The sequence below is a fragment of the Dreissena polymorpha genome, chromosome 13 (genome assembly GCF_020536995.1).
Source record: "Dreissena polymorpha isolate Duluth1 chromosome 13, UMN_Dpol_1.0, whole genome shotgun sequence".
Classification (NCBI taxonomy): Eukaryota; Metazoa; Mollusca; class Bivalvia; order Myida; family Dreissenidae; genus Dreissena; species Dreissena polymorpha.
In genome coordinates this window covers 67,824,597-67,850,639 of record NC_068367.1, presented here as the reverse complement: position 1 = coordinate 67,850,639, position 26,043 = coordinate 67,824,597, and the positions used below count along the sequence as shown (strand labels likewise).

The 26,043-nt window shown below is 36.6% G+C and overlaps 1 protein-coding gene and 1 long non-coding RNA gene across 4 annotated transcripts; one reads left to right on the top strand and one right to left on the bottom strand.

Moving 5' to 3' along the window:
- Positions 1-471: 471 nt before the first annotated feature.
- Positions 472-21,436, top strand: LOC127855304 (2-hydroxyacyl-CoA lyase 1-like). 3 transcript variants are annotated; one of them, XR_008037471.1, is made up of 16 exons: positions 472-635; positions 1,913-2,017; positions 2,837-2,877; positions 3,125-3,205; positions 3,599-3,749; positions 5,900-6,107; positions 7,908-8,043; positions 14,042-14,147; positions 14,503-14,586; positions 14,787-14,948; positions 15,757-15,857; positions 16,469-16,627; positions 17,144-17,248; positions 17,891-18,077; positions 19,306-19,923; positions 20,228-21,436. XR_008037471.1 is itself a non-coding variant. In XM_052390764.1 (15 exons), exons 1-15 carry the CDS (start codon positions 579-581, stop codon positions 19,345-19,347), a joined length of 1,725 nt encoding a protein of 574 aa, XP_052246724.1. In that variant the 5' UTR covers positions 472-578; the 3' UTR covers positions 19,348-21,436. The 3 variants fall into 3 exon arrangements, 1 of the variants encoding a protein (XP_052246724.1); XR_008037470.1 differs by having other exon boundaries at positions 19,306-20,075; XM_052390764.1 differs by having other exon boundaries at positions 19,306-21,436.
- LOC127855306 (uncharacterized) lies at positions 20,488-26,043 on the bottom strand. The gene is made up of 3 exons (XR_008037472.1): positions 25,989-26,043; positions 23,834-24,098; positions 20,488-23,693 (listed from the first exon to the last, which is right to left on the bottom strand). It is a non-coding gene; the product is annotated as an uncharacterized LOC127855306 (long non-coding RNA).

Sequence of the window (26,043 nt, the reverse complement as noted above, 5' to 3'; positions counted from 1 at the left end):
GTCGCCATCGTGCTATCGCACTGTCGCCATCGTATTGTCGCATTGTCGCCATCGTATTATCGCACTATCGCATTGTTGTCATCGTACTATCGCACTGTCGCCATCGTATTGTCGCACTGTCGTCATCGTATTATCGCACTACCGCACTGTCGCATTAATTGTCGCCATCGTATTATCGCACTGTCGCCATCGTATTGTCGCACTGTCGTCATCGTATTATCGCACTATCACATTGTCGCATTAATTGTCGCCATCGTACTATCGCACTGTCGCCATCGTATTGTCGCACTGTCATTCTATACATAGATGGTGACGTCACTACGTTATTGTCAGTAAGACCGGTGTGTACACAATTGTCGCACTGTCGCCATCGTACTATCACATTGTAGCCATCGTACTATCGCGTTGTCGCCATCGTACTATCGCATTTTCGCCATCGTACTATCGCACTATCGCATTGCATGGTCGCCCTCTGGATTTTAATGTGTAACCACGAGGACACTAACGGTATGCCGTAAAAAGTTGGCTGTCTATAAATACCCAGCGACGGCAGTATTTTGTCACATGACACGGTCAAAATGGCAGACGAACTAATCGAGGGATGTGCGGTGTTAGCCAAGTCTCTGAAAGATCAGGTATTTAATGTGGCATACAAGTTGAATTATTCCACGTGTAATACAAATATTCTGCGTGCAGTATGCAATGCATGTAAATTACTTTAATTGTATTGTTTTACTTTAACTTACTTTAACTTACTTTAACTTACGAGAGTATTATAAGGTTTCAGGCCTGGGGTCAAAAAATAGAACGCAGCCTGTTTGGTACTCATTGATATCTAGCTATGGCCTATGTGGCGAAAAAAAGAATAACAATTTATAAAAGCTCATTGATTACATTTAAGCTCGAGTAAAATGATAAGATCGGATAATTTCACTTTGTTTTAATGCAACATTTTGGAGAAGTAATTATTATAATTTGATATAAACACCCACATTATAGTTATACACTTCATTTAATAAAATCATTAAAAACATATACTTATAAGCTTTTTAATCAATGTTTATAAGTAAAATGTAAAAATGATTTATTTTGGCCATATTTGCAAAACTCATAAAATAAAGAATCATACAAGCATACTTTCCAAACTTCATTAAAACATTTAAAGGGGCCTTTTCATGTTTGGGTAAATTGACAAAATTTAAAAAAGTTGTTTCAGATTCGCAAATTTTCGTTTTAGTTATGATATTTGTGAGGAAATAGTAATACTGAACATTTACCATGCTCTAAAATAGCCATTATATGCATCTTTTGACGATTTAAAAACCCGAATATTATAAAGTGTTGCAACGCGAAACGAATTAATAATTTGGAGAGTTCTGTTGTTGTCGTTATATTTTGTGAAACTACGAGGATTGCGTATATAAAATATAAAATACATCTGACATTGTATGCAGAAGTATTGCCAAGGGGTCTAAGTCGTAGACTTTTTACTCCAGGACTCCATAGGTCAGTGGTTCGCGCCCTGCTGAGGGTAATGTTTTGTTTTTTTAAATTTTATTCTTGATTTTTTACTGGAGCTTTTTATATCCAATGTTTACATTTATCAATATATAGCATTTAATCACAAACTTCAAAACATGCCAAAATCTGTGAAAAGGCCCCTTTAAGGTTGAAGAATAAAAAGCTTCATTCTAGAGATTGAGACTTTCAGAATGCAGGCTAATTTGTGTCAACACTTTCTGCTTTTAAGGTATTTTTTGTTTGAAGGAAGTCTCTACTTTGCCAAATTCCAATTAAGGCGGAAAGTGTTGTCCCTGATTAGCCTGTGTGGAGTGCACAGGCTAATCTGGGTTTACACTTTTAAAGGCATTCAGCTGTGGTTACCCAGAGAAGGTTCATTTTCTTATTGCAGGGCGTGCAGTATGTGTTTGGCATTGTGGGTATACCTGTCATCGAGGTGGCGATGGCTGTACAAAGGGAAGGAATCAAGTTTATCGCTATGCGAAATGAGCAGGCAGTAAGATATAAGACATTTTGGTTATTATATTTAAACAAAATAAACCATCTGACAGTAGCACCTACATTGTTTTAATACAACGTTATTCAAAATTAGAAATAATTCAGTAATAAGTTGCACATATGAGAATATATTAACGAATGTGTGTATAATGGAATGAAGTGAATAAAAATACTTGGCTTTATTTTAGCTTATAGGTAATAAAAATATATTTGTGCAGTTTCATCCAGCACAGGAAAACCTTTAAGATATATTTCATGTAGTGTGAATAAGGCTGTTTTAAGCTTAAAGGGGCCTTTTCACAGATTTTGGCATTTTTTAACTTATTCATTAAATGCTTTATATTGATAAATGTAAACATTGGTTCGTAAAAGCTCCAGTAAAAAATCAAGAATAAAATTTAAAAAAGGAAAAGAACATTGCCCGGAGCAGGTTTCGAACCAGTGACCCCTAGAGTCCTGCCAGAGTCCTGAAGTAAAAACGCTTTAGCCTACTGAGCTATTCCGCCAAGTACACTTACTTGTGGTATTTTATACCTTATATAAGCAATCTTCGTAGTTTCACAAAATTTACCGACAAAAACAGAACTCTCCAAATTATTCAATCGTTTCGCGTTGCAACGCTTTATAATTTTTAGGTTTTAAAATCGTCAAAAGATGCATATAATCGCTATATTAGACCATGGTAAATGTTCAGTATTACTGTTTCCTCACAAATATCATAACTAAAACGAAAATTTGCGAATCTGAAACAACTTTTTTCAATTTTGTCAATTTACCAAAGCGTGAAAAGATCCCTTTAACTAAAGTTTATTTACAGGCCTCTTATGCTGCGTCTGCTATTGGTTACTTGACTGGAAGGTAAGTTAATCTTATAGCTTGTAATAACTATGCAAATTATTCTATATATATGTTTTTTGCAACCATTTTTTAACAGCAATCATTGTAAATTGAATAGTTTAACAATGGTATTTGTGTCATTTGTCTTCAAGCACAATAGCATGTTTGTGACTACTTTCCCAAACGTTTGAGTGTGTGCTTGTGCGTATGTGTGTCTGTTCACATAATGTTCCAGACACTGAGTCCATGGTATTGGTCTGTACTTCAGGCCTGCTTGTTGTCTGGTTGTGTCTGGTCCTGGCCTGGTCCATGCCATAGCAGGGATGTCCAACGCCATGGAAAACTGCTGGTAGGTGAACAATTCATGTAAGTGAGAAACTGCTGGTAAGTGAATATTGCTGGTTTATTTCTTGTTTAGGAGTAGTGGTTTAGAGATTTGTATTATCTTAGCTCTATTTGTTTTAAATATTGGAACATGATTTAAGTAAACTGTGTTTGTTGTTTTTGCTTCAATTTTTACAAATATACATGTTTAAAACATATTTCATAGCAATAACAGGCTCACATTATTATAGTTACAGGTTTATAATGTGCCATTATTTTAAGCCTTTCTTTGAACACTAAGTTATTCTTGAAATTTCACATGTAATATATTTTAAATATATAATTATTATAATTAATTGTTGTAATTATATCATGCCAGTGGTTGACACACCCTTATGTAGTGTGCACACATTTTCAGGCCAATGATAGTGATAGGTGGTTCATCAGAGCGAGACCAGGACAAGATGGGGGCATTCCAAGAGTACCCCCAGGTGGAGAGCGCTCGCCTGTACAGCAAGCTGACCTGTCAGCCCAGCAGGATTGAGAGGATTCCCTACTATGTGGAGAAGGTGTGCATAGCATAGCTAATTTGTGGTGGAGTATTGCATAGCTTACATGTGGAGAAGATTTGCATAGCATACCGTAATTGCTCTATGTTTTCGGACACTCTTAGTTTTCGGACACCTCTTTTTTTAGCAAAAATAATTATTTTTCGTGACTCTTAATTTTCGGACACACGAGTTTTCGTCCATAATTAATGTCTCTAAGTTTTCAGACAGTATATTTTACAGCGCTATTTTACCAAATTTTGGCCCTGTTTTCGATATCAAATGACACTTCGATCATGGGGTTTTATAACCAGATTAACATCATAAAACATGGTATGTGCATGCCTGAGGGCAACGGACCATTCCATTTGCGTTATTGGGTAAATAACCTTGTAAATCGGTATTAAACAATGGTTTCGCCCGATAGCATAAGCGTTATGACAATTACCAGGGGTAGTGCCAATTATCAGTTCCATTATCTACCGCAATGGTACAACCCCTTCTCAGTAAAATAACTGTGATAAATTTTTTAATGCTTCAAAGTGTGATGCACACTATTGCAAGTTTTACGAACAATGGAAGGTGTTAGACAACAACTATTGGAAATGAACAAGCAAAAAATGCATAGTTTGCTTTTGTATTGCCTTAACTACAGGTCCATACTAGCGAGTATCGGTACATCACATGCTCATCTTTGAACTCGTTGGTCAAAGTACAACCTTGTAGTAACTTTTTGTCAAATAAATTAAGCATTTAAAATTATTTAAATTGCAATGCAAACATATATAACTGTAATTTATACTATACGGCATGGTATTTTACAAGCGCGTGCTATTACCGGTAGTCGTTGATACAATTGACGCTATTTTCGGACACTTCAATTTTCGACTCTAAGTTTTCGGACACATGTATTTTGTGAATATTTTTCGTATCTAAGTTTTCGGACGCGAAAAAAAATTATTATTTTTAAGTGTCCGAAAACATAGAGTAATTACGGTAGTTAATATGTGGTGGAAGTTTATATAGCTAACATGTGGAGAATATTTGCATAGCTTAAATGTGGAGAAGGTTTACATAGCATAGTTAATATGTGTTGGAAGTTTGTATAGCTAACATGTGGAGAATATTTGCATAGCTAACATGTGGAGAAGGTTTGCATAGCATAGTTAATATGTGGTGGAAGTTTGTATAGCTAACATGTGGAGAATATTTGCATAGCTTATATGTGGAGAAGGTTTGCATAGCATAATTAATATGTGGTGGAGTATTGTATAGCTTACATGTGGAGAAAGTTTGTATAGCATAGCTAACATGTGGTGAAGGTTTGCATAGCATAGCTAACATGTGATGGAAGTTTGTATAGCTAACATGTGGAGAATATTTGCATAGCTAACATGTGGAGAAGGTTAACATAACTTAAATGTGTAGAAGGTTTGCATAGCCTACATGTGGAGAAGGTTTGCAAAGCAAGCATAAGAAGGAGATTTGCATAGCATAGCTAACATGTGGAGAAGGTTTTATATTGAACATGTGGAGAAGACTTGCATAGCATAGCTAACATGTGGGGGAGGTTGGTTTGCATAGCTAAATGTGACAAAGGTTTGCATATCTTACATGTGGGGAAGGTTTGCATAGCTTTCATGTGGAGAAGGTTTGCGCAGCAAAAATGTAGAGAAACTTTTCATAGCCAACATGTGTGGAAGGATTGCTTAGTGCACACGTGGACAATGTTTGCAAAGGCAACATGTGGTGGACGTTTGCATAGCTTAAATTTGGAAAAGGTTTGCATATTGATATCTTTAAAATGGCCATAGCGTATTTGATATGAGCTATGTTATAAGAAAATGCATCTTTTTCTATAAGTGGCCAGCTAAGCTCCAGGCTAGCCTAGTTTGGAGCTACTCTGTTGTCTGTATAGTTAAGCATGGTTTCGTGGTCTCCATTGCAGGTAGGATATCTCCATACCAGACTGAATAGATGTGTGGGCAAGTTTAGAGCTAAATAGTATGGCATAAGACACGTGTTCATATAACGTGGCTCATATTAGATATGGTGTATTTAATATTAAGTGTTTATTGAATTGCATCAGCATGGAATGTGTTATGTATTTTGTACAGATTAATTGAATGAAGGTATACCTGTCTAGTCTTATCCAATATTCAACATTTCAGGCTTACAGGACAAGTATTTATGGTAGACCAGGCCCAGTGTATATAGACATACCAGGCAACTTTGTGCTAACTCAAGTTCCAGCTAAAGATGTTCGCTACATCCCACGTTGCCCACCTCCCCCTAAGACTTGTGCCAGCACTGAAGACGTAAAGCGTGCAGTAGATGTACTATCATCTGCAAAGAAACCATTAGTTATTATTGGGAAGGGTATGCTCTCATTGTTGTCCGCTTTTGTGTAGGTCATGCATTTTATGTGTGGCAGTGTAGTTGCAGGTACCTTACCTAAAATATTTATAAAACTTGACGCATGTTTCAACTTTGTTAAGTTTGGTTGATTTCCTTTAGAAAAAATTATTAACACTGAAAGTGTTTATGTCAGTATTTTTTTACTTATTTTTCACTTATATGCCGTGTTTTCCCAGAACACAGCTCAAATAGAAGTTAACTGGATCTCTAAAAAAGTCCTTATCTTATCTTATCTTGATTACAAACAAAGCCTTCCCATGTATCCTTTAAATGCTTGTTTCAACCAAATAATTAATTTTATATGATGTGACTTGGAAAAGATTTGAATTGGATGAAATTGGTTTTACCCCTAGATTAATTTTGGTTTGTTTTTCGAAATCTTGCAAATTATGGATGAAGTATATTTTAGCCATGCTCTGACAAAATGGAGCTTGATACATGTGCATAAAGTGTCATCCCAGATTGTCTTGTGAAGTCTGCTCTGACAAAATGGAGCTTGATACATGTGCATAAAGTGTCATCCCAGATTGTCTTGTGAAGTCTGCTCTGACAAAATGGAGCTGGATAAATGTGCATAAAGTGTCATCCCAGATTGTATTGTGAAGTCTGCTCTGAGAAAATGGGGCTTGATACATGTGCATAAAGTGTCATCCCAGATTGTATTGTGAAGTCTGCTCTGACAAAATGGAGCTTGATACATGTGCATAAAGTGTCATCCCAGATTGTCTTGTGAAGTCTGCTCTGACAAAATGGAGCTTGATACATGTGCATAAAGTGTCATCCCAGATTGTCTTGTGAAGTCTGCTCTGACAAAATGGAGCTTGATACATGTGCATAAAGTGTCATCCCAGATTGTCTTGTGAAGTCTGCTCTGACAAAATGGAGCTTGATACATGTGCATAAAGTGTCATCCCAGATTGTCTTGTGAAGTCTGCTCTGACAAAATGGAGCTTGATACATGTGCATAAAGTGTCATCCCAGATTGTCTTGTGAAGTCTGCTCTGACAAAATGGAGCTTGATACATGTGCATAAAGTGTCATCCCAGATTGTCTTGTGAAGTCTGCTCTGACAAAATGGGAGCTTGATACATGTGCATAAAGTGTCATCCCAGATTGTCTTGTGAAGTCTGCACAGTCTAATCAGTGCCAACGATTGTCGCATAATCTTGATTTTTGATAAGTTAGTTGATATTATATGTATCGGAAAAGATTTGAAATGGATTATATTGGGTTTAGCCCTAGATTAGTTCTGGATTATTTTCAAAATCTTGCAAGATATTGATGAAGTCTTTTTGAGCTGCGATGTGACAAAATTGGTCTTAATGCCTGTGCATAAAGTGTCATCCCAGATTAGCCTGTACAGTCTGCACAGTCTAATCAGGGACAACACTGTTCACATAAACTTGAATTTTGCGGGGAAGAGACTTCCTTTAAATAATAAGTAATAAAAAGAGTAAAGTGTCTTCCGTGATTAGCCTGTTCAGACTGCACAGGCAAATATAGGACAAAACTACGCACATGCACAGCTTGAATAGGTGTTCACTGTTTAACTTTGAAGTAAAAAAATAATCTTAATCATACATACAAACAACTCGAACCAATTTAATGTACCATTCTTTGTTTCAATCAAATTATTTAGCTGATATTTTGTGTTTTGGAAAATAATTTAAATGGATTTTATTGGTATTTACCCCTAGATAAGTGTTGTGTGTTTAACTAGCAAATATGGGAGGAAGTCTATTTCACCTGTACATATTTCAGGTGCTGCATATGCTCAGTGTGAGGAGGAGTTGCGGTCCCTGGTGGAGGGGTGCAGACTGCCCTTCCTGCCCACACCCATGGGGAAAGGGACACTTCCGGATGACCACACCCTCTGTGTGGCTGGCGCTAGATCTACGTGAGTTGGGGGGGGGGGGGTACAGGTCCAAATGTGTTTGGATGGGGGGCAGGTTCAAATGAGCTTGGGGCTGTAGGGGGGGGGGGGTGGGTAAATGAGTTTAGAGGTGGGGGGGGCAGGTCCAAATGAGTTTTAGGGGGTGGTGAACAGGTCCAAATGACAAATTAGTTTTTTTGGGGCAGCTCCAATAGAGTTGGAGGGAGGGGCCAGTTCCAAATGAGTTGAGGTGTGTGTGTGTGGGGGGTAGTGTTTTATCCAGGCCTAATCAGCGTGGCGCCCCGCCATGCCCCTTTTTTCGGAGGGCCACACTGCCCCTTTCAAAGCCAATTAGCGCCACGTGCCCTTTTATCTAGATCCATATGTATCAAGTCTTATCTGCTTTTGCAATCGCGTGTTATCTCGGTGTCCCCAAGACGTGCATATTAATGCAGGACTGCGTATGAAGCAATAAAACAGGGCCTATTACCCAAAAAGTGCTGTAAAAATCAATAATCATCCTGTAGCAGTAAATTGCGCGAGTTGGTATAAGCTCCAAATAAAACATTTTAAAGGGGCCTTTTCACAGATTTTGGCATGTTTTGAAGTTTGTCATTAAATGCTTTATATTGATAAATGTCAACATTGGATCTAAAAAGCTCCAGTAAAAAATCAATAATAAAATTTAAAAAAGGAAAAAAAAGTAGCCGCAGTAGGGCTCGAACCAGTGACCCCCGGAGTCCTGGAGGTAAAAACCATTCAAACCGCTCGGCCATCCTGCCAAGTATATGAAAAAGACGTATTTTATACTATATATAAGCAATCTTCGTAGTTTCACAAAATTAAACGACAACAACCTCTCCAAATTATTCAATCGTTTCGAGTTGCAACGCTTTATAATTTTTAGGTTTTTAACTCGTCAAAAGATGCATATAATGGCTATATTAGACCATGATAAATGTTCAGTATTACTGTTACCTCATAAATATCATAACCAAAACGAAAATTTGCGAATCTGAAACATCTTTTTTCAATTTTGTCAATTTACCAAAACGTGAAAACAAATTTTTAACTCCGCCAGGCATTTTTGTGATGCATACGTCATTTTGATAAGCTAAGAGGCATTTTCAATGGGAGCCAATCAGAAAAAGGAGTTTGTTCTTAAGAAAAGGCGTGGGTGTTGTGTCGACGAATTAATGATAGTCAGGTTTCTAAATGACAAACAACGACGACCCAAACTTCTGGTGCAGACTATTTATCTGAAATAATTTTTTTTCGCACACTTAAATGAGGTACAAATAAATTTACCTAAATCAATGACGTTACGTATTGTTATTCAAACTAAAATGATCCGATATTGTGATAAAAGTTTCAACAAGTTTAAAACACCCAATGTGCCCTTTGTAAGAGAATCGCCGTGTGAAATGCCCTTTTTTAAGTCATGCGCCATGCCCCTCTGCCCTTCTAGATTAAACACTATGGGGGGCATGTCCAAATGAGATAGGGGGGAGGTCCATGTAAGTTGAGGGGGGCTTGTTCTAATAAGCTGGAGGGCACAGGTCCAATTGAATTGGGGCAACACTTTCTGATGACCACACCTGTGCTGCAGGGCAAGAGTTGGGGGTAGAGGGGTATGTCATTTGTTGATATTTAGCACTATGTCCTTCATTTTGGTTATTGTTGTTTTTATGTCCCCCACCACTTTAGTGGGGGACATATTGTTTTTGCCCTTTCTGTTGGTTTGTTTGTTTGTTTGTGTGTTTGTTTGTTTGTTTGCCCCAACTTTAACATTTGCAATAACTTTTGCAATATTGAAGATAGCAACTTGATATTTGGCATGCATGTGTATCTCATGGAGCTGCACATTTTGAGTGGTGAAAGGTCAAGATCAAGGTCATCCTTCAAGGTCAAATATATAGCTTCAAAGCGGCGCAAAAGGGGACATAGTGTTTCTGACAAACACATATCTTGTTTAAGATGGTATTTGTTATTTTGCTTCTACTGACCTTGAATGGTTTTATACAGGGTCTGTAAAATGATAGTAGCTGAGAGCAAGCCTGTTGGGTCAGTCCTATGTCTATGAACACTTATTAGATTAATTGTCTATTAATAATCTTCATATAAACATAAGGCCACAAGTACTTAGTTGCTTATTAAATATGCTATTTAAAGTCACCATGGCGAAGTGGATATGGTGTCTGTCTAGCAACCGGGAGGTAATGGGTTCGATCCCCACCATTGGAGAGTTTTGTAGATCTTCCCCACAGACACCAAGTACTGGTTCTAGGCCCAAGAAACTGACTCATGAGCGTATCAAATACGTCTTTTTATGCAATCGAGCTAAAATAAATAGGTTTAAAGTAAACATGTTATTTGTATGCTTTTGTTGTTTGGACATTCCCCTTTGCCCCTTCATAGGAAATTACATCATGCATCAATGGGCAAGAATCAAACTGTATACTAAGCTCAATATAATATTGTCTTGATACCAAAATGCATACTTCATTCAATTTATTTTGTATTCAATTTTATTTCAACAAACTATAACACTCTATTCAGTTATTATTTTTTAAGGTTTATTTTCAAACATCAGCTAACAGGCATACAGGCTAAAGCATAAACATTTTCCTGTGAAAAAAATCTTAAGACCTTGTTGTCTACAGATATAATGTTACATAGCTGAACAGTTAACAATTGGGGGTTTTACATGGTCGTCAATGAAGAACATACAAATTCTAGAATATGACCTTACCTCACATTCTAAATTTGAACATTTAGAACGTATGGCTGGGATTATTAATCACAATCCGGTTTTTGAACTTGTGGATCTATTAATAGAAATAAATTTAATTTTGACCTTGTTTTGATTTTAACTCTTTAAAGCAACTCAGTTGTTCACTTTGTTGGATGTTATACATGCAGTTAGTTATTTAAGGGGTCATTATAGCTTGACAATTTATTTATTTAAGCTAAGTTACAGATGATATCCACATATTATACATAGATTGTGTATAAATTGAGTGTCAATTATTATTCAATTGTTACAATTATTCATTTAGAACCAGGCTTTTTCAGATAAATGATTCCAGAAAAAAAGGGTTTAATGCATGTGCATAAAGTGTCTTCCCAGTTGAGCCTGTGCAGTCCACACAGGCTAATTAGGGACAACACTTATCCCTTTTAGTATATGGATCCTTTCAAGAAAACCTCTTCTTAGCAAAAATCAAGTTTAGACGGAATTTGTCGCACAGGCTAATCTGAGACAAAACTTTACGCACATGCAGGGCTCAAATGTATCTATCAATGTTTTTTTGTGAACTGAAATGTTTGGTAGGAAGTTTATTGAATATCAAATATTTAATGATATGTCATATGAAGCAATGCAAACATTAATCTTGACCATGTTTTTTTGTGATATCTAAATAAAGCTATCTAAGTATTATGTATGATATCTTTCTTACAGTATAAATAATGTCATCTCCAGCTAAAATGTTCTAGCCCACTATTTGGGCTAATCACACAATAAAATAAACTTAAATGCTTTTTAAGCTGAGGCTAAGTTCAAGATTCAAAATGACTCTGTTATCTGTGTTAATAAAAAGTTTACTGGTACACCATATTTAAGAAAAGATGCAATTTTATAGATTTTTAGCTCACCTGAGCACAACGTGCTCATGGCGAGCTTTTGTGATCGCATTTTGTCCGTCCGTCTGTCGTGCGGCGTCAACATTCGCCTTGTTAACACTCTAGAGGCCACATTTATTGTCCAATCTTCATGAAATTTGGTCAGAAGTTTGGTCTCAATGATCATATCTTGGATGAGTTCGAAAATGGTTAGGTTTGCTTGAAAAACATGGCTGCTAAGGGGCGGGGCATTTTTCCTTATATGGCTATATCTGGCTATTGTAAAATCTTGTAAACACTCTAGAGGCCACATTTATTGTCTGATCTTCATGAAACTTGGTCAGAAGATTCATCCCAATAATATCTTGGACGAGTTCGAAAATGATGCCGCTTGGTTGAAAAACATGGCTGCCAGGGAGCGGGGCATTTTTCCTTTTATGGCTATAGTAAAACCTTGTTAACACTCTAGAGGCCACATTTATTTTCCGATCTTCATGAAACTTGCTCAGAAGATTTGTCCCAATGATATCTTGGATGAGTTCAAAAATGGTTACGTTTGCTTGAAAAACATGGCTGCTAAGGGGCAGGCATTTTTCCTTATATGCTATATATGGCTATAGTAAAATCTTGTTAACACTCTAGAGGCAACATTTATTGTCCAATCTTCATGAAACTTGGTCAGAAGATTTATCCCAATAATATCTTGGACGAGTTCGAAAATGATGCCGGTTGGTTGAAAAACATGGCCACCAGGGGGCAGGGCATTTTTCCTTATATGGCTATGGTAAAACCTTGTTAACACTCTAGAGGCCACATTTATTTCCGATCTTCATGAAACTTGCTCAGAAGATTTGTCCCAATAATATCTTGTTATCTCAGGTGAGCGACTTTGGGCCTTTCAGGCCCTCTTGTTTAAGAAGTATGTCTAATCACCTACTGCCAGTATTTTTTATCTGTGATTGTATTAATTTCCTTTTTAATATTTCTAATAGACTTCTATTTTATGTACATACTTGATCATACATATCCAATTGTTGTGGCTGACTATTAAGTAGAATAATACCATATGTCATATGATCTCTGATGAGAAGATGCCTGGACCAGATTGGCAGCATCTATTGTGAAAGCCAAAGTAAATGTTTGTGCCTCATTCTGGGAAAACAGGGCTTAAAGTAAATGTGTAGGCTAATCTGGGAGGATACTTGACACTTTTGCATTAAGCCCCATTTTCCCAGAACAGGGTTAAATTGTCTAAAGTCGACTCTCACTGTATATTGCTCCCTACTTTTTTTTGTTTCAAAGTATGTTGAGATATCATTCCAATACAGTGGCAATATAATGTATATTTTAGTCAAGAAATGCTTGTATTTGATTGTTATTAATCCATTCTTTTTTTAGACCTACATATATAATTTTACATATATACCCATGCAACAAAGTAGGTGCGGGTTGTATGCAGGATACAATTAAGTATGTCTGTCTGTTTGCCTGTCCTGAGACACAACTTTGAACTTGTCATTAGAAGTATCCATACACTGTTTAACCCTTTACCACTTAGATACGTATTTTGAGGCACTTAGAAAGTTAAATTAAATTAAAGGCCTTTCTTACTTGATCCAAGTTTTAAAGGCTTCATTTCCAACCCTTAGATATTGATGAGCTGCAAACAGCATAAAAACCAGAACAGACTTTGAGTTACTTAATTGAAGGCTGTATTGGTTTTATACTTTTTGCACATAGCCATTGTCAATTTCCTTTTGAGTGGAAAAGGGTTAATGATAATATTTAAACTTTCATGCCACATGATTGTTGGTATGATATGAAGATGTGCATATTAATTTTTTATTCTTTGTTAAATATACTAAGTTATGCCCCTTTCTAAAAGTAAACTTTAAGTTAAGCCACCATTTCAACTTTTATTTGTTGAGCAGGATGATTACAACTTGTAACAATATAAAATCATCATTATTGTTGGACATAATTCCTTCTTGATTCTTGAATTGAACCCAAACACATTGGAAAATGATCACCTCAAATTCCTCTATTTATCCAAAATAAAAAATCCACAAGCTTTGTGTCCACAAATATGTCATTCTTGAAAAAACCAACCATTACATGCTTATGAATATAAATGATACAGAACATGTCAATCCCAAAATCTAGTATTAGGAGTATCGGCCACTACATGGAAAGCTCTGGTTTCAACTAAATAAAAATAAGATGAATATTCTCATGTTACTGTGTGGTAAGCGTTGTGGTTCAATCCCCTTGCCTTAAAGCATGTGAGTTTGGTTGGTGGTTACCATACCAGTCAGGTGGGGTCAGGAGGGGTCAGGTGGGGTCAGGAGGGGTCAGGTGGAGTTTTGTCAGGGAGCTCCAACTTGTTGATATTTTCTAGGGCCCTACAGGAAGCAGATGTAATTCTGTTGCTAGGGGCCAGACTCAACTGGATCCTGCATTTTGGAGCTCCGCCCCGCTTCAGAGCGGATGTCAAGTTTATTCAGGTAAGCTGCTAATTGAAATGATCATGTTTGTGTTTAAAAAATTATAAAAAGGCTCCCATTTCCCTAAAACTCTGTCTGTAACAAGAATAATTAAGCTCAGTATTTTCTTATTTCAATAAATAGTGCATTAACCGTACAATATCATTAAATTGAACTGCGTTCGGGGAAAACTGGCTTAATTTGTGTAAAGTGTCTTCCCAGGATAGCATGTGCAGTCTGCACAGACTAATCAGAAACGAAATGTTCCGCCATAACTGGATATTGGCTAAGAAGATAGTTCTTCTGAACAAAAAAATATCATGAACGAAATTTGTCCTACAGCTTAACCTTGCTCATGTCCATGTATGTGTTGTAGATTGATATTTCCCCAGAAGAGATAGGCAACAATGTTCACCCAGCAGTGGGATTGTGTGGAGACCTGAAGTCAGTCCTGGCACAGGTGAGAATGGGTACCTTGTTCATTAGCATGTTGGGAGACAATTGTCATTATTGTAGCTTAATGCTTTCTTAATAAAAAATCAGGAGCGGAAAGTGTTGTCCCTGATTAGCCTCTGTGGATGGCACAGGCTTATTTTGGACAGCACTTGACAAACATGTATTAAACCCTGTTTTCCCATAGCATGGCTCATATGTTTTTAGATGAATTCAGAACTGGGTCAGAGGCGACCAGCGTTTGTGCTCAACTCCCAGTCTGATTGGTGGAAGGTCTTGCATGAGAAAGTGGCTAAGAACAGAGCCAGTGTGGATCAGAACTCGGCCGACAAGGCTCTGCCTTTAAACTACTACGCCGCATTTGATGAGGTAAGCATGGAAATGGTTCATAATTGTAGAAGTTAATGTTATGATGATGATTGTGGTGTTGATGATGATGAGGAGGAAGAGGATGATGATGATGAGAATGATGACGACAACAATGATGATGATAAAGATAATGATGATGTTGTCGACGATGACCACGATGATGATGATGATGATGATGTTGATGATTATCATGATGATCATAATGACGACGACAACGACAATGCTAATGTCAATGCTGAAGTTGTGATGATAAATGCTGAAGTTGTAATTATGATGAAAATTTCATTACCACTTAGCCTGTGGTATGTCATATATGACAAAATTAAGTTTGTGTCTGCTATAGAATACAGAATGTTTCATAGATGACAATACACACAACACAGCATGCAACTTTTTATTGAAACTGAGTTCACTTTCATCGGAACTATCAATGCAAATCATCATGAGTTAATTGTTTGTGAATCTAACAGTAAAGCATGTTGCATATTTTTCCGCGTTCTGGGAAAACTGCGCTTAATTCAAGTGTCGTCCCAGATATGACTGTGCAATCCACATATAATTTTTTATTTAAAGGTAGTCTCTTGTAAATGAAATTTCCGTGTTTGCAGAAAGTGGATTGCAAAGGCTAATCTGGGACACCTCTTTACGCACATGTTTGAAGCCCTGTTTGGTTTGATGGTGGATCAGACTTAGAACTGGGCTAAAATAGCAAATAGTGAACATGGCAAAAAGACCCAATATATGTAAGTTTATTTTTGAAAATTAATCTAATATAATAAGCAAATGTCTGTCCAACAATGTTCTCTAGGTTAACAAGATAATTCCAAAGGATGCCATTGTGGTGAGTGAAGGTGCCAATACAATGGACATCAGCCGAACATGCATCCCTAATATTCTCCCCAGACACAGGTATGTGAGCGTTTGCTAGTATTATGTGTAAAATGAGCCTCGCTCTGTGAAAATGGGGTGTAATGCATGTGCAGTAAGTGTCGTACCAGATTAGCCTGTGCAGTCCGCACAGGCTAATCAGAGACACTTTCCGCTTTTATGGAATTTTTTATTTTTGAGGAAGTCTCTTCTTAGCGGAAATCTAGTTTAGGCGGAAAGTGTTGTCCCTGATAAGCCTGAGCAGACTGCACAGGTCTTTCCCAGAGTGAGAGACTCAACATATATACTTCAAAGAAACAAGTATAATGAACTTCTTGAGATAGTTAAACAATTATGATGGAACATTGTAGTTTTGTCAATATATGTACATGACACAAGTATGCAATCATACTTTGGAATGCATACCAGGTAAACATCACGAATACATACTAGAATAGAAAAGAGAGACAAGCCATGTTTTAATATGCATTTTTAATAAATTTGCAGGTTGGCAATAGAGCCAACCATGGTCATCTTCTTGCATATTTTGATCATGTGAGTAATGCAGGATCACTGTGGTCATGATTTTCTTGCAGTTAGGCAATTGAGGGGTTTGTTGTTTGTCTTGCATATACCCTGCACATTCTTTTCAGACTAGACGCTGGCACGTTTGGCACCATGGGTGTGGGGGTGGGGTTTGCAATAGCCGCCGCGGTCTGGTGTCAGGACCATGCCCCGGGGAAACGGGTTGTTTGCATCCAAGGTGACAGCGCGTTTGGGTTCTCTGGCTTTGAGGTGGAAACCGTGTGCAGGTTTGAAAATATTTTATGGTAATTTTATTATTGTTAAGCAGAAAATATTAACGTTTTATGTGTGTGTTTATGACTTTTTAAAGTATTTTTTTAATCGTAGTATAAAATATTTTTGTAAGAATTAATGGCATGGTAAACATAATGAATAGTTTTATTATCTTAATTAGTATGTATAAATAAGTGTTTACTTTGATTGATTATTCCTCCATTATGTATATCACCAATTACCCCAGGTACAACACTATTGAGTCACATTCTGGGAATACTGGGTTTAATGCATGTACGTAAAGTATTGTACCAAATAGACCTTCTTTTAATCAAAAGGAAAGTGTCGTCTTCATTGGCCTGTTGACACTGCACAGGTTAACATGGGACAACACTTTCCACATGCATTTAGTAGAGTTTTATCAGAATGAAGCTCAATCTAGATCCTTTCAAGATTTGTCCTATCTGGAAAGTGTTGCTGTGTTTGTTTCTTGGTGCAAGTACGTGAACTAATACTACTCTTATATACAGGTACCGTCTCCCGATCATCTTTGTGGTCATCAACAACAATGGTATCTCGAGAAGCTTCAGCGAGGAAGTCTTCAACAGCCTGGAGGGGACGGACAGATTTATCACGTGAGTTGAAATGTGAAAACAAAGGTTTGAATCTTAGTCTTGAACACGGGCTATGCGCATGTGCGTGTATTGTCGCCCCAGACTTGCCTTTGAAGTCCTCACAGGCTTATCAGGGACGACAGTATTGGCCTACACTTGATTTTCTGTAAGAAGATACTTTCTTAAAACGTAAAATACCATAAACGCGGAAATTCTCCTTCAAAAATCAGCATTTTTATACGAAAAACAACATTGGTTTCAAAATACTGGCTGGACCACATGAGACAAACGCTTTTTGCAGTTCTTTATTTGGTTGATATTGAGACATAATGTGTTGTTAATCATAAACCGGATTTTTGTTAGGAAGATACTTCATATCAACAATGAAAGCCATTAAATTGGAAAGTCTCATCCCAGATAAGCCTGTGCAGATTGCACAGGTTAATCTGGGACAACACTTCACGCACATACATTAGGCCAAGATTTTCAGAGCGAGGCTCATATTGCCTTGTCCACTTTCAGACATCCCCTTGCCTTGTCCACTTTCAGACATCCCCCAACCGTACTGTCCCCTAACGAGGCTCATATTGCCTTGTCCACTTTCAGACATCCCCCAACCGTACTGTCCCCTAACGAGGCTCATATTGCCTTGTCCACTTTCAGACATCCCCCAACCGTACTGTCCCCTAACGCGCGCTATGACAAGGTCCTTGCAGCTTTTGGCGGCAATGGCTACTACTGCCAGACACCGGGGGAGATCCAAAAGGCGCTGACAGAATCGCTGGCAAACACGAAGCAACCTTCCATGTTGAATATCATGATCAACACAATGGCTGACAGGCGGGCGCAGGCACGTATAAAAAGAGCAGTGCTCTTGGAAAACTGGGCTTAAAGCATGTGGACTGCACAGGCTTATCAGGGATGACACTTTCTGTTTGGACTGGGTTTTCGCCAAGAATAGATTTTCTTAAAACGAAAATATCTTCAAAGAAAAAAGCGTCGTCCATGATAATCTTTCGCGGACTGCCCAAGATAATCTGATATGGCGCTTAACAAAAAATGCATTAAGCGCTGTGTTCACATACCAAGGCTCCAATACTGTTTTGAGATGTCAATGAAAATAGAAAGCAAGCTTCATTAAAGTGAAATTCTTTGACAAGAGTTTCATTGTTTACAACTTCTGTTTTTTTTTATTTTTTATTTTAGGCTTGTTTGCTCATGATTTTTAATCTACGCTTACTGATAAAAATAATGCTTTAGGCATCACGCACTTACGTTTTTTATTGCTCAGCTGTTAGAGTGGTCTCTTTTAACTTAAATGCATTGTATAGGGGAACTGACCTCCTAGTTTACTTCGTGCAGACTGCAATTTTGATCTGGAACGACGATTTTATTTTCGTTTCTTTAATCACTTACTGCATTTTTATATTTACTAGCCGGTGCAGTGCATGTGACAACTCGATGTACCTTCTGTTAGCTGAACGTCAAGTTCAATAAACTCGTGCAAAATAATGTCCAGTATGCCAAATGGCCAAAATTCGTTTCTTTATTTTTGATTTTTAGTTTATATGGGATTGACAACAATCAAATCTTCTCGGATTAATCACACACTTGTCTAACCAATCAAATGTGCAACTTGAATTAACCATATTATTGAAAGTGGCAATATTGATATTTTGTTAATGGTCTTGCTTTTTGTTTTTCAAAAATCAACCGATGCATGTATACTTCGGCTATATAAACACTGTTAACACTGCTATCAACATGGAAGGCACCATTTACAACTATGTGGTGCCACTCTTTGTGAAAACTTGGCTTAAAATATGAGCGTAAGGCGTCATCCGAGTGCAGTCCACACAGTCTAATCATGGGCAACACATTCCGCTTCAATTATATTTTATGTTAAAAAAATACTTCGTTTAGACGTAAAGATACATTGAAAGCTGAAAGTGTCGTCCCTGATTAGCCTGTGCACAGACTAATATTGGGCAAAACTTGACACGCATTAAACTCACACGCATTAAGCCAGTTTTTCCCAGAGTTCGGCTTATTTCTATTTATGTTTTTTTTTTTTTCAGGCATTTTCCTGGTTGGAGTCTATACAGCCAAGCAAGATGTGAGGGGTCTTCCAAACAAAGCATGAAGGAGCACCTCCAACTTGTGATGTTTATGTTTGGGTGATGGATTGAAAAGAGTGTGTGATAACTGGGGATAATCCTTGTAAAGAAAGCATGGCTTTCATACATTATGGTGTTATTATATGAGCCGAGTCTTGAGAATAGTCGGCTTAATGCTTGTGCTTAAAGTGTCGTCCTAGATTTGATAAACATGTGCAGTACTGACAGGCTAATCAGGGACGACACTTTTTATGTCCCCCACTATAGTAGTGGGGGACATATTGTTTTTGCCCTGTCTGTTGGTCTGTCTGTTTGCGCCAACTTTAACATTTTGCAATAACTTTTGCTATATTGAAGATAGCAACTTCATATTTGGCATGCATGTGTATCTCATGAAGCTGCACATTTTGAGTGGTGAAAGGTCAAGGTCAAGGTCATCCTTCAAGGTCAGAGGTCAAATATATGTGGCCAAAATGGCTCATTTTATGAATACTTTTGCAATATTGAAGATAGCAACTTGATATTTGGCATGCATGTGTATCTCATGGAGCTGCACATTTTGAGTGGTGAAAGGTCAAGGTCATCCTTCAAGGTCAGAGGTCAAATATATGTGGCCCAAATCGCTTATTTTATTAATACTTTTGCAAAATTGAAGATAGCAACTTGATATTTGGCATGCATGTGCATCTCATGGAGCTGCACATTTTGAGTGGTGAAAGGTCAAGGTCAAGGTCATCCTTCAAGGTCAGAGGTCAAATATATGTGGCCCAAATCGCTTATTTTATGAATACTTTTGCAATATTGAAGATAGCAACTTGATATTTGGCATGCATGTGTATCTCATGGAGCTGCACATTTTGAGTGGTGAAAGGTCAAGGTCAAGGTCATCCTTCACAAGGTCAAGGTCATCCTACAAGGTCAAACATCATATAGGGGGACATTGTGTTTCACAAACACATCTTGTTGCTTTATGGTAGTTTTCGTTTTAAGGAAAAGACTCTTCTTTGAGAACACTTTACGCACATGAATTAAATCCACTTTCCCCAGAGAAAGGCTCATTTATATTAGGCTAAAGTTGTTTTAAATGGCATGGTATGCTATTTCTGTTGTATTATTTATGTTTGATATGTTTTTGGAACATAATTTGTTTATTAGGAAACAATTGCAAAATGTGTTGTCTTGAACTTGACAGAAAGAAATATTTGTAAATAAGCAAAACAACTGATAGATTGACAATACATGTTCTCATATTTGTAATAGTATGTATGATTAGTAGATTACCAAAGACTGCTATTATTTTAAAGTAAAAAGGAAGTCTGTTCGAAACTAAAATCCAGGGGCTGTATTCCAGTAGCTTCTTAAGTTAAAATATAACTTACGTTGAAATATTGCGCAATATTTTTTCTTATCTCCGCCATTTTTTCTTTAAACATAAGATTTCACTTAAGTTAAATTCTGGTAGCTTCATAAACTTAATAAATTTCTTTACTCTGTGTATTTTTTCTCATATATTTAAAATCAAGTCAACTTCCTTTAACTCTTAAAGGAATTTCTTAAAGAGAAATACTAAGCGTCTCATGTTTTGTTTTTGACATTTCAAATTTAACATAAGAAATTTATTTAAGAAATTTCTTAACTTAAGTGAAAAATAAAGAAGCTACTGGAATACGGCCCCTGATTAGGCAGAAACTGGCGTCCTTGATTAGCCTTTGCGGATTGCACTTGCTTATCTGGGATGACACTAAATGCACATGCATTAAGCCCTGTATTCCCAGAACGAGGCTCAATTTAACGTTTGAAGCTTAAGAAACTCAATTTACTATAGTACTCACTAGACCTTTCGTTCACAGTCAATAAGGGACTTAATATAACAACAAATAAGGTATTCTGAAGAAAGCCACTGTCAGCCTTAAGTACGTTTGTCTTTGTGTATGCATCGCGTACAATTCTTTCAAATAGTCTCCTGTACCAATCTGAAGATTTAACGAAACTTTACATTTTCAAGCGAGTTAATTTGATCCTCTTAAAAATCATTATTGATAAACGTTGATGAATATAATACTTGAATAAAAGTTCAGATGAACCAACCAAATTTGACTTTCATTCATTTTCATGGATAAATGAAAACATTGGAACCAAATAGCTCCAGGACAAAAAAAGTATGCAATTAAAAGGTCATCCGTAACTGGGCTCGAACCACTGACCCTTGGAGTATATGTCTAGCGCTGAAACCACTAAGCCATTTGTACATACACATAATCTATTGTATTTTAAATTTTATATAAGCAATCCTCGTAATGTAACGATATCAACAGAACTCTCCAAATTATTCGAAAGTTTCACTTTTGTAGCGATTTATAATTTCCAGGTTTTTAAATCGTCAAAAGATGCATATAATGGATATTTGAGAGCATGGTAAATGTTGTTTATTACTTTTTTTATCGCAAACAAGTTTGCAAATCTTTTTTTTTCAATATTGTCAATTTACCAAAATGTAAAAAAGTCCCCTTTAATCTGTGTTATGTTTAGGTGTATATATATATATACTTGATGTGTGTTTGGGACAGGTTTACACGTCCAAAATCAGATGGTGTTCATGTGTTTTCTTTGGCAATTTCAAGCGTATCGTTTAATAGCAAGACATAGCTTTTGTGCTGGAAACGCCAGTATCACGTCCTTACATGTTAGCTGTGTAGGTGAATTTTTGGTCGCTCTCTATTAACAACATGGACAGCAAATTGTAAAAATTCTTGAAAATAAAAACAGAAAAAGTTTATAATATTATCAACTTCATATTTACATAATGTTAACATTATCTGTATTGTTTCTATGTTAAACATATAGGATTGTGTTGCAAAATTTGATAAATCTTATAGAGGGCATGTGTAAACAGCTGATCGGATTTGACAGCCAAATGCTCGACTGGTAAAACGCGATTCTCCAATATCACGAGATTCATAAAGAACAATATAAATCAAATAACAAACACTATTACATCGTATGAAATTATCCATTCCATGGTGTTTGATAGTATATGTCAGTTGTGATAAAATATGTATTTATTGTTAAGTCTTAACCCACAATTGTAAATAAATAATACAACGAAAAGTCATACAATTCATACACGTATAGATTCATTGAACAAGACCATGTCAATATTTGTCATGCTCACCAGGAAATAGAAAATAAATCAGTACTTCATACTTAAATTACGCTGTTACGCGGTTATTGTTAATTTACTCTTTTGTGTTCTGTTATTAATTTTCGGTTTCGGTTTAATGGGAATCAACCGGTTTATTTTCTACTTGTTTTTAAATTGACAGTTGGAAGACCTTGATCCTAGAATTAATATTTTTGCAGATTCTTGTCAGCTGTGATATCTTTATACATTCCTTTGTACACGTTTGCTTAAATTATTTTAGCTGTGCTAAGAATAAAATTTCGTCTTTTCTATAAACGCAAAATGCTTTGCACTTATCATTCAAAGCCTGCGACTCCATCTTTAATCATGCTTTCGTGTTAAATTTTTAATTTAACATTTTGTCTTTATAGGGTTTTGGTCGCCCTTACAAAAGATGAGCGTACACTAATTTCACACCTGATAGTTATGAACTTTCATTATTTCTGTGTACATATGTATAGAAAAAATTAAACAGTCAATAAAATGATTTTTTTAATGTTTTTCTTAAAGAAAACGCAATGCAGATAAAATGCTGTTTTTTCCAAGAGAAGCAGACAGCTATATGCATTTTTATACTGAACAAGTTACATAGGCAAACATTTCATTTAGAAAAAAACTTGCATGACCCTCGGTCAAGAAGCGTACATTGTCTGTAAATGCACATACCTTTCGTCTAAATTGGAGTTTCGTTTAGAAGAAACTTCCTTTTAGCAAAACAAAAAATCAATTCACCAAAAACACAAACACTGACATACCAGCAAATAAAAGTTTTCAACAGGTACATAGTGAAATTTGCTATCCTCAATTTGTTTACGATATCATATTTTGCGAAAGCGGTTTTTATTATACGTTTGCAGGCCATGATGATCTACAGGTTTGGAATACGGAAAAATTCACAAACGCATTTGAATAGTATACTTATGAAACTGAAAACACTAGGAGTGAAAAGCTGACTGTCGTCTATCAGCCTTTTATTTAAGACTAGTCGGTTAACATATCTTTACTTGTAATTAAAAATATCTTCGAACGACAAACGGTATCAATTTTTTGATTGTTGGATGGCCAACAATATTTTGTATGCCCCATGCATTAGAACAAAAGGAAGTGGGAGGAGTCTATTTTCCAATGGTTGCTGTTTCTGCAACTTTTTGTCTTCAGGCACATCTGACTGCAATTAACAATAACATATCGTGATATTCATGAAAATATTTAAAATTGCCGCATTGTGCGGAAATGGCATGCACTAAAATGCTGATAGTACTTTTTATTTTCAACCTAGATTTCAAGCACTAGAAAAGTTTGCATTACCCAAGCATTTTGTAGATGAAATGTGAATGTGAAGTAACCTTTCATCCTTCTCCATCGTTGGATATTAAAACGTTGTACTCTCGTTATGCGCACTTTGGTACAATAAATCCGTCTTCAACAGGGGTTTATTTTCCGATTTTTCCTTGTCGTAGGAGACGTGTCGTTCAAGGCTTGGTTCGTCTCCTGCCCTTTGTTTATCTGTTTAAGTGACCCTTCTCATGACTCTATGCCTCAAAGAAAGGTGGCGATGATATTCGTCTGTCTCCTACGATTAGACATGTCAGGAGTTTACTCGACGCTGAAATAGCTCTCTGGGTCATTGGGGACACACATCCACCACATCACGTTAAGGAATCAGCCGTGTTGAAGATTATGATACAATTTTCAGGTCGAATTTATTTTGAGCTCACATCTTTCAATATTTCAGATGATTTTTGTTTATATCTGTGAACCTTATTTAAAAGTAAGTTCACATGTAGACTTAAAAGTTCGGTATTAGACATGTATAAAACGTGAATAACCTATTTGTAAAATGACTAATATTTAGACTTGCTGTCTGGACATTTGCGCTTATTTTTTGTGACATGTAATTAGAGTTTACATACTGAGTGGGAACATTAACGAAAATCAACAAAAATAAAAATGATGTAGTTTAAAGTGAACCAGTGTTTCATTCAGAGCACCCTCCCACCCCACCCCCAAAACAACAACAACAAACAACAACACATAACACAACCAAAAACAATAACTACACCAATATGTAGGTAAACAGTAAAACTGCACTGAACTTAAAATACGTTTCTTCAATATTATCAGACAACCTGTCCAAACATTACTTACGTTTAACAAAAGCTAGGGACGTGCTTTTGTTAATATCAATCTCCTTTTTTTTAACATAACAACTCCAAAAAGCGATTCTTCTCGTTAAATTTTGAATATCTGCTATCAATAATCACTGGGCAATAACGTAGACAAGTGCATTTTCAATAGTACATTATTGAATTTTAACTAGCATGAATAGCATTTCAATAGGCCCGCGATGCCGAGCAATCTTAAAGGTCAGTACGACCAAACAATTGCTATATTGCTCAAAGTATTAAGAATAACTACTGTGAAGAAAAACAAATTTGATCCAAGGCCAATTCATAATGTACCTTGATTTACCTTGATTTACCTTGATCTTCGGGCCGTAATATTAGACAAAGTCTATCGTGGCCCCTCTTCTTTAAAACGTTTATACGCGACATAGAGTGCGCTACACAGTTGTTTTAATTTTTTCATATTCCATTTCTCTTTGTTCAAATGCGATTTGAACACATTCAGGGATGTTGCAGAGACGGTTTCTTCTGAAAGGGCATTCCACATGTTCACTGTCCTAGCTCCAAATGAATTTAGCTTTTCATTATGATGACACTTTTTTTTATGAATTTTAGGTTATGACCTCTCACATCCCCTTGAGCCAAGTTAAATATATTGCTCCATTTAAGGTTGTCCAATCCGTAAATAGACTTATACAGTGTAATCATATCACTCCTATCTCTTCGGAACTCCAGAGTTGGTAGACCAAAGAATTTTAGTCTTTCTTCATATGGGAGGGAAGAACATGCAGAAACAAGTCGTGTGGCTCAATCTTCTTAATGTCTTTTTTAAGATATGGTGACCACACATTTGATCCATATTCAAGAATAGCACTGCAGATACTGTTTAAGCAGAACACGTATGAAATTGTCCAAGGTCAATGCGATTCTTTCTTATCAAGTAATGTTTCTCACTGTTTTGCTAATTGTAAAAGCTATCAATATAACATTTTACTTTGCTAGGGCGAGTCGTTATATATGTGGGGCGAGTCGTTATATAGGTGGGGCGAATCGTTATAAAACATGGGGCGAGTTGTTATGAGGCGAATCGTTAAGGGGGCGAGTCGTTACGTTACCCTACCCCTAGGGTTATAATTAAAGCTGAGAGTGGAATTATTGCTAACCATTTGACAGTTTGCTCTCTTTTGGCATGAAGCTGAGCTTGTCAGATTACTTTCAGATGCACAAAATGCAATGTTGTTTGTTTAAAAATTCTCTCATTAATCATAGTCCTATTGTGTCGGTTGAAATGTTATCGCTTTTAAGGAAATACCACATAAAAGTTACATTGTTCATACCTTATATAAACGTGTTTTATCGTTCGTCTGTTTGTTGACAGTGCATTAATTTATT

What these genes read in the sequence shown, in the direction of transcription:
- LOC127855304 (XM_052390764.1), top strand. Translation starts at nt 579, where the DNA reads ATGGCAGACGAACTAATCGAGGGATGTGCGGTGTTAGCCAAGTCTCTG. An exon ending in ATTAGTTATTATTGGGAAGG is followed by an intron (nt 6,108 to 7,907) that starts GTATGCTCTCAT and finishes TACATATTTCAG; the next exon opens with GTGCTGCATATGCTCAGTGT. An exon ending in GGGACGGACAGATTTATCAC is followed by an intron (nt 17,249 to 17,890) that starts GTGAGTTGAAAT and finishes GTCCACTTTCAG; the next exon opens with ACATCCCCCAACCGTACTGT.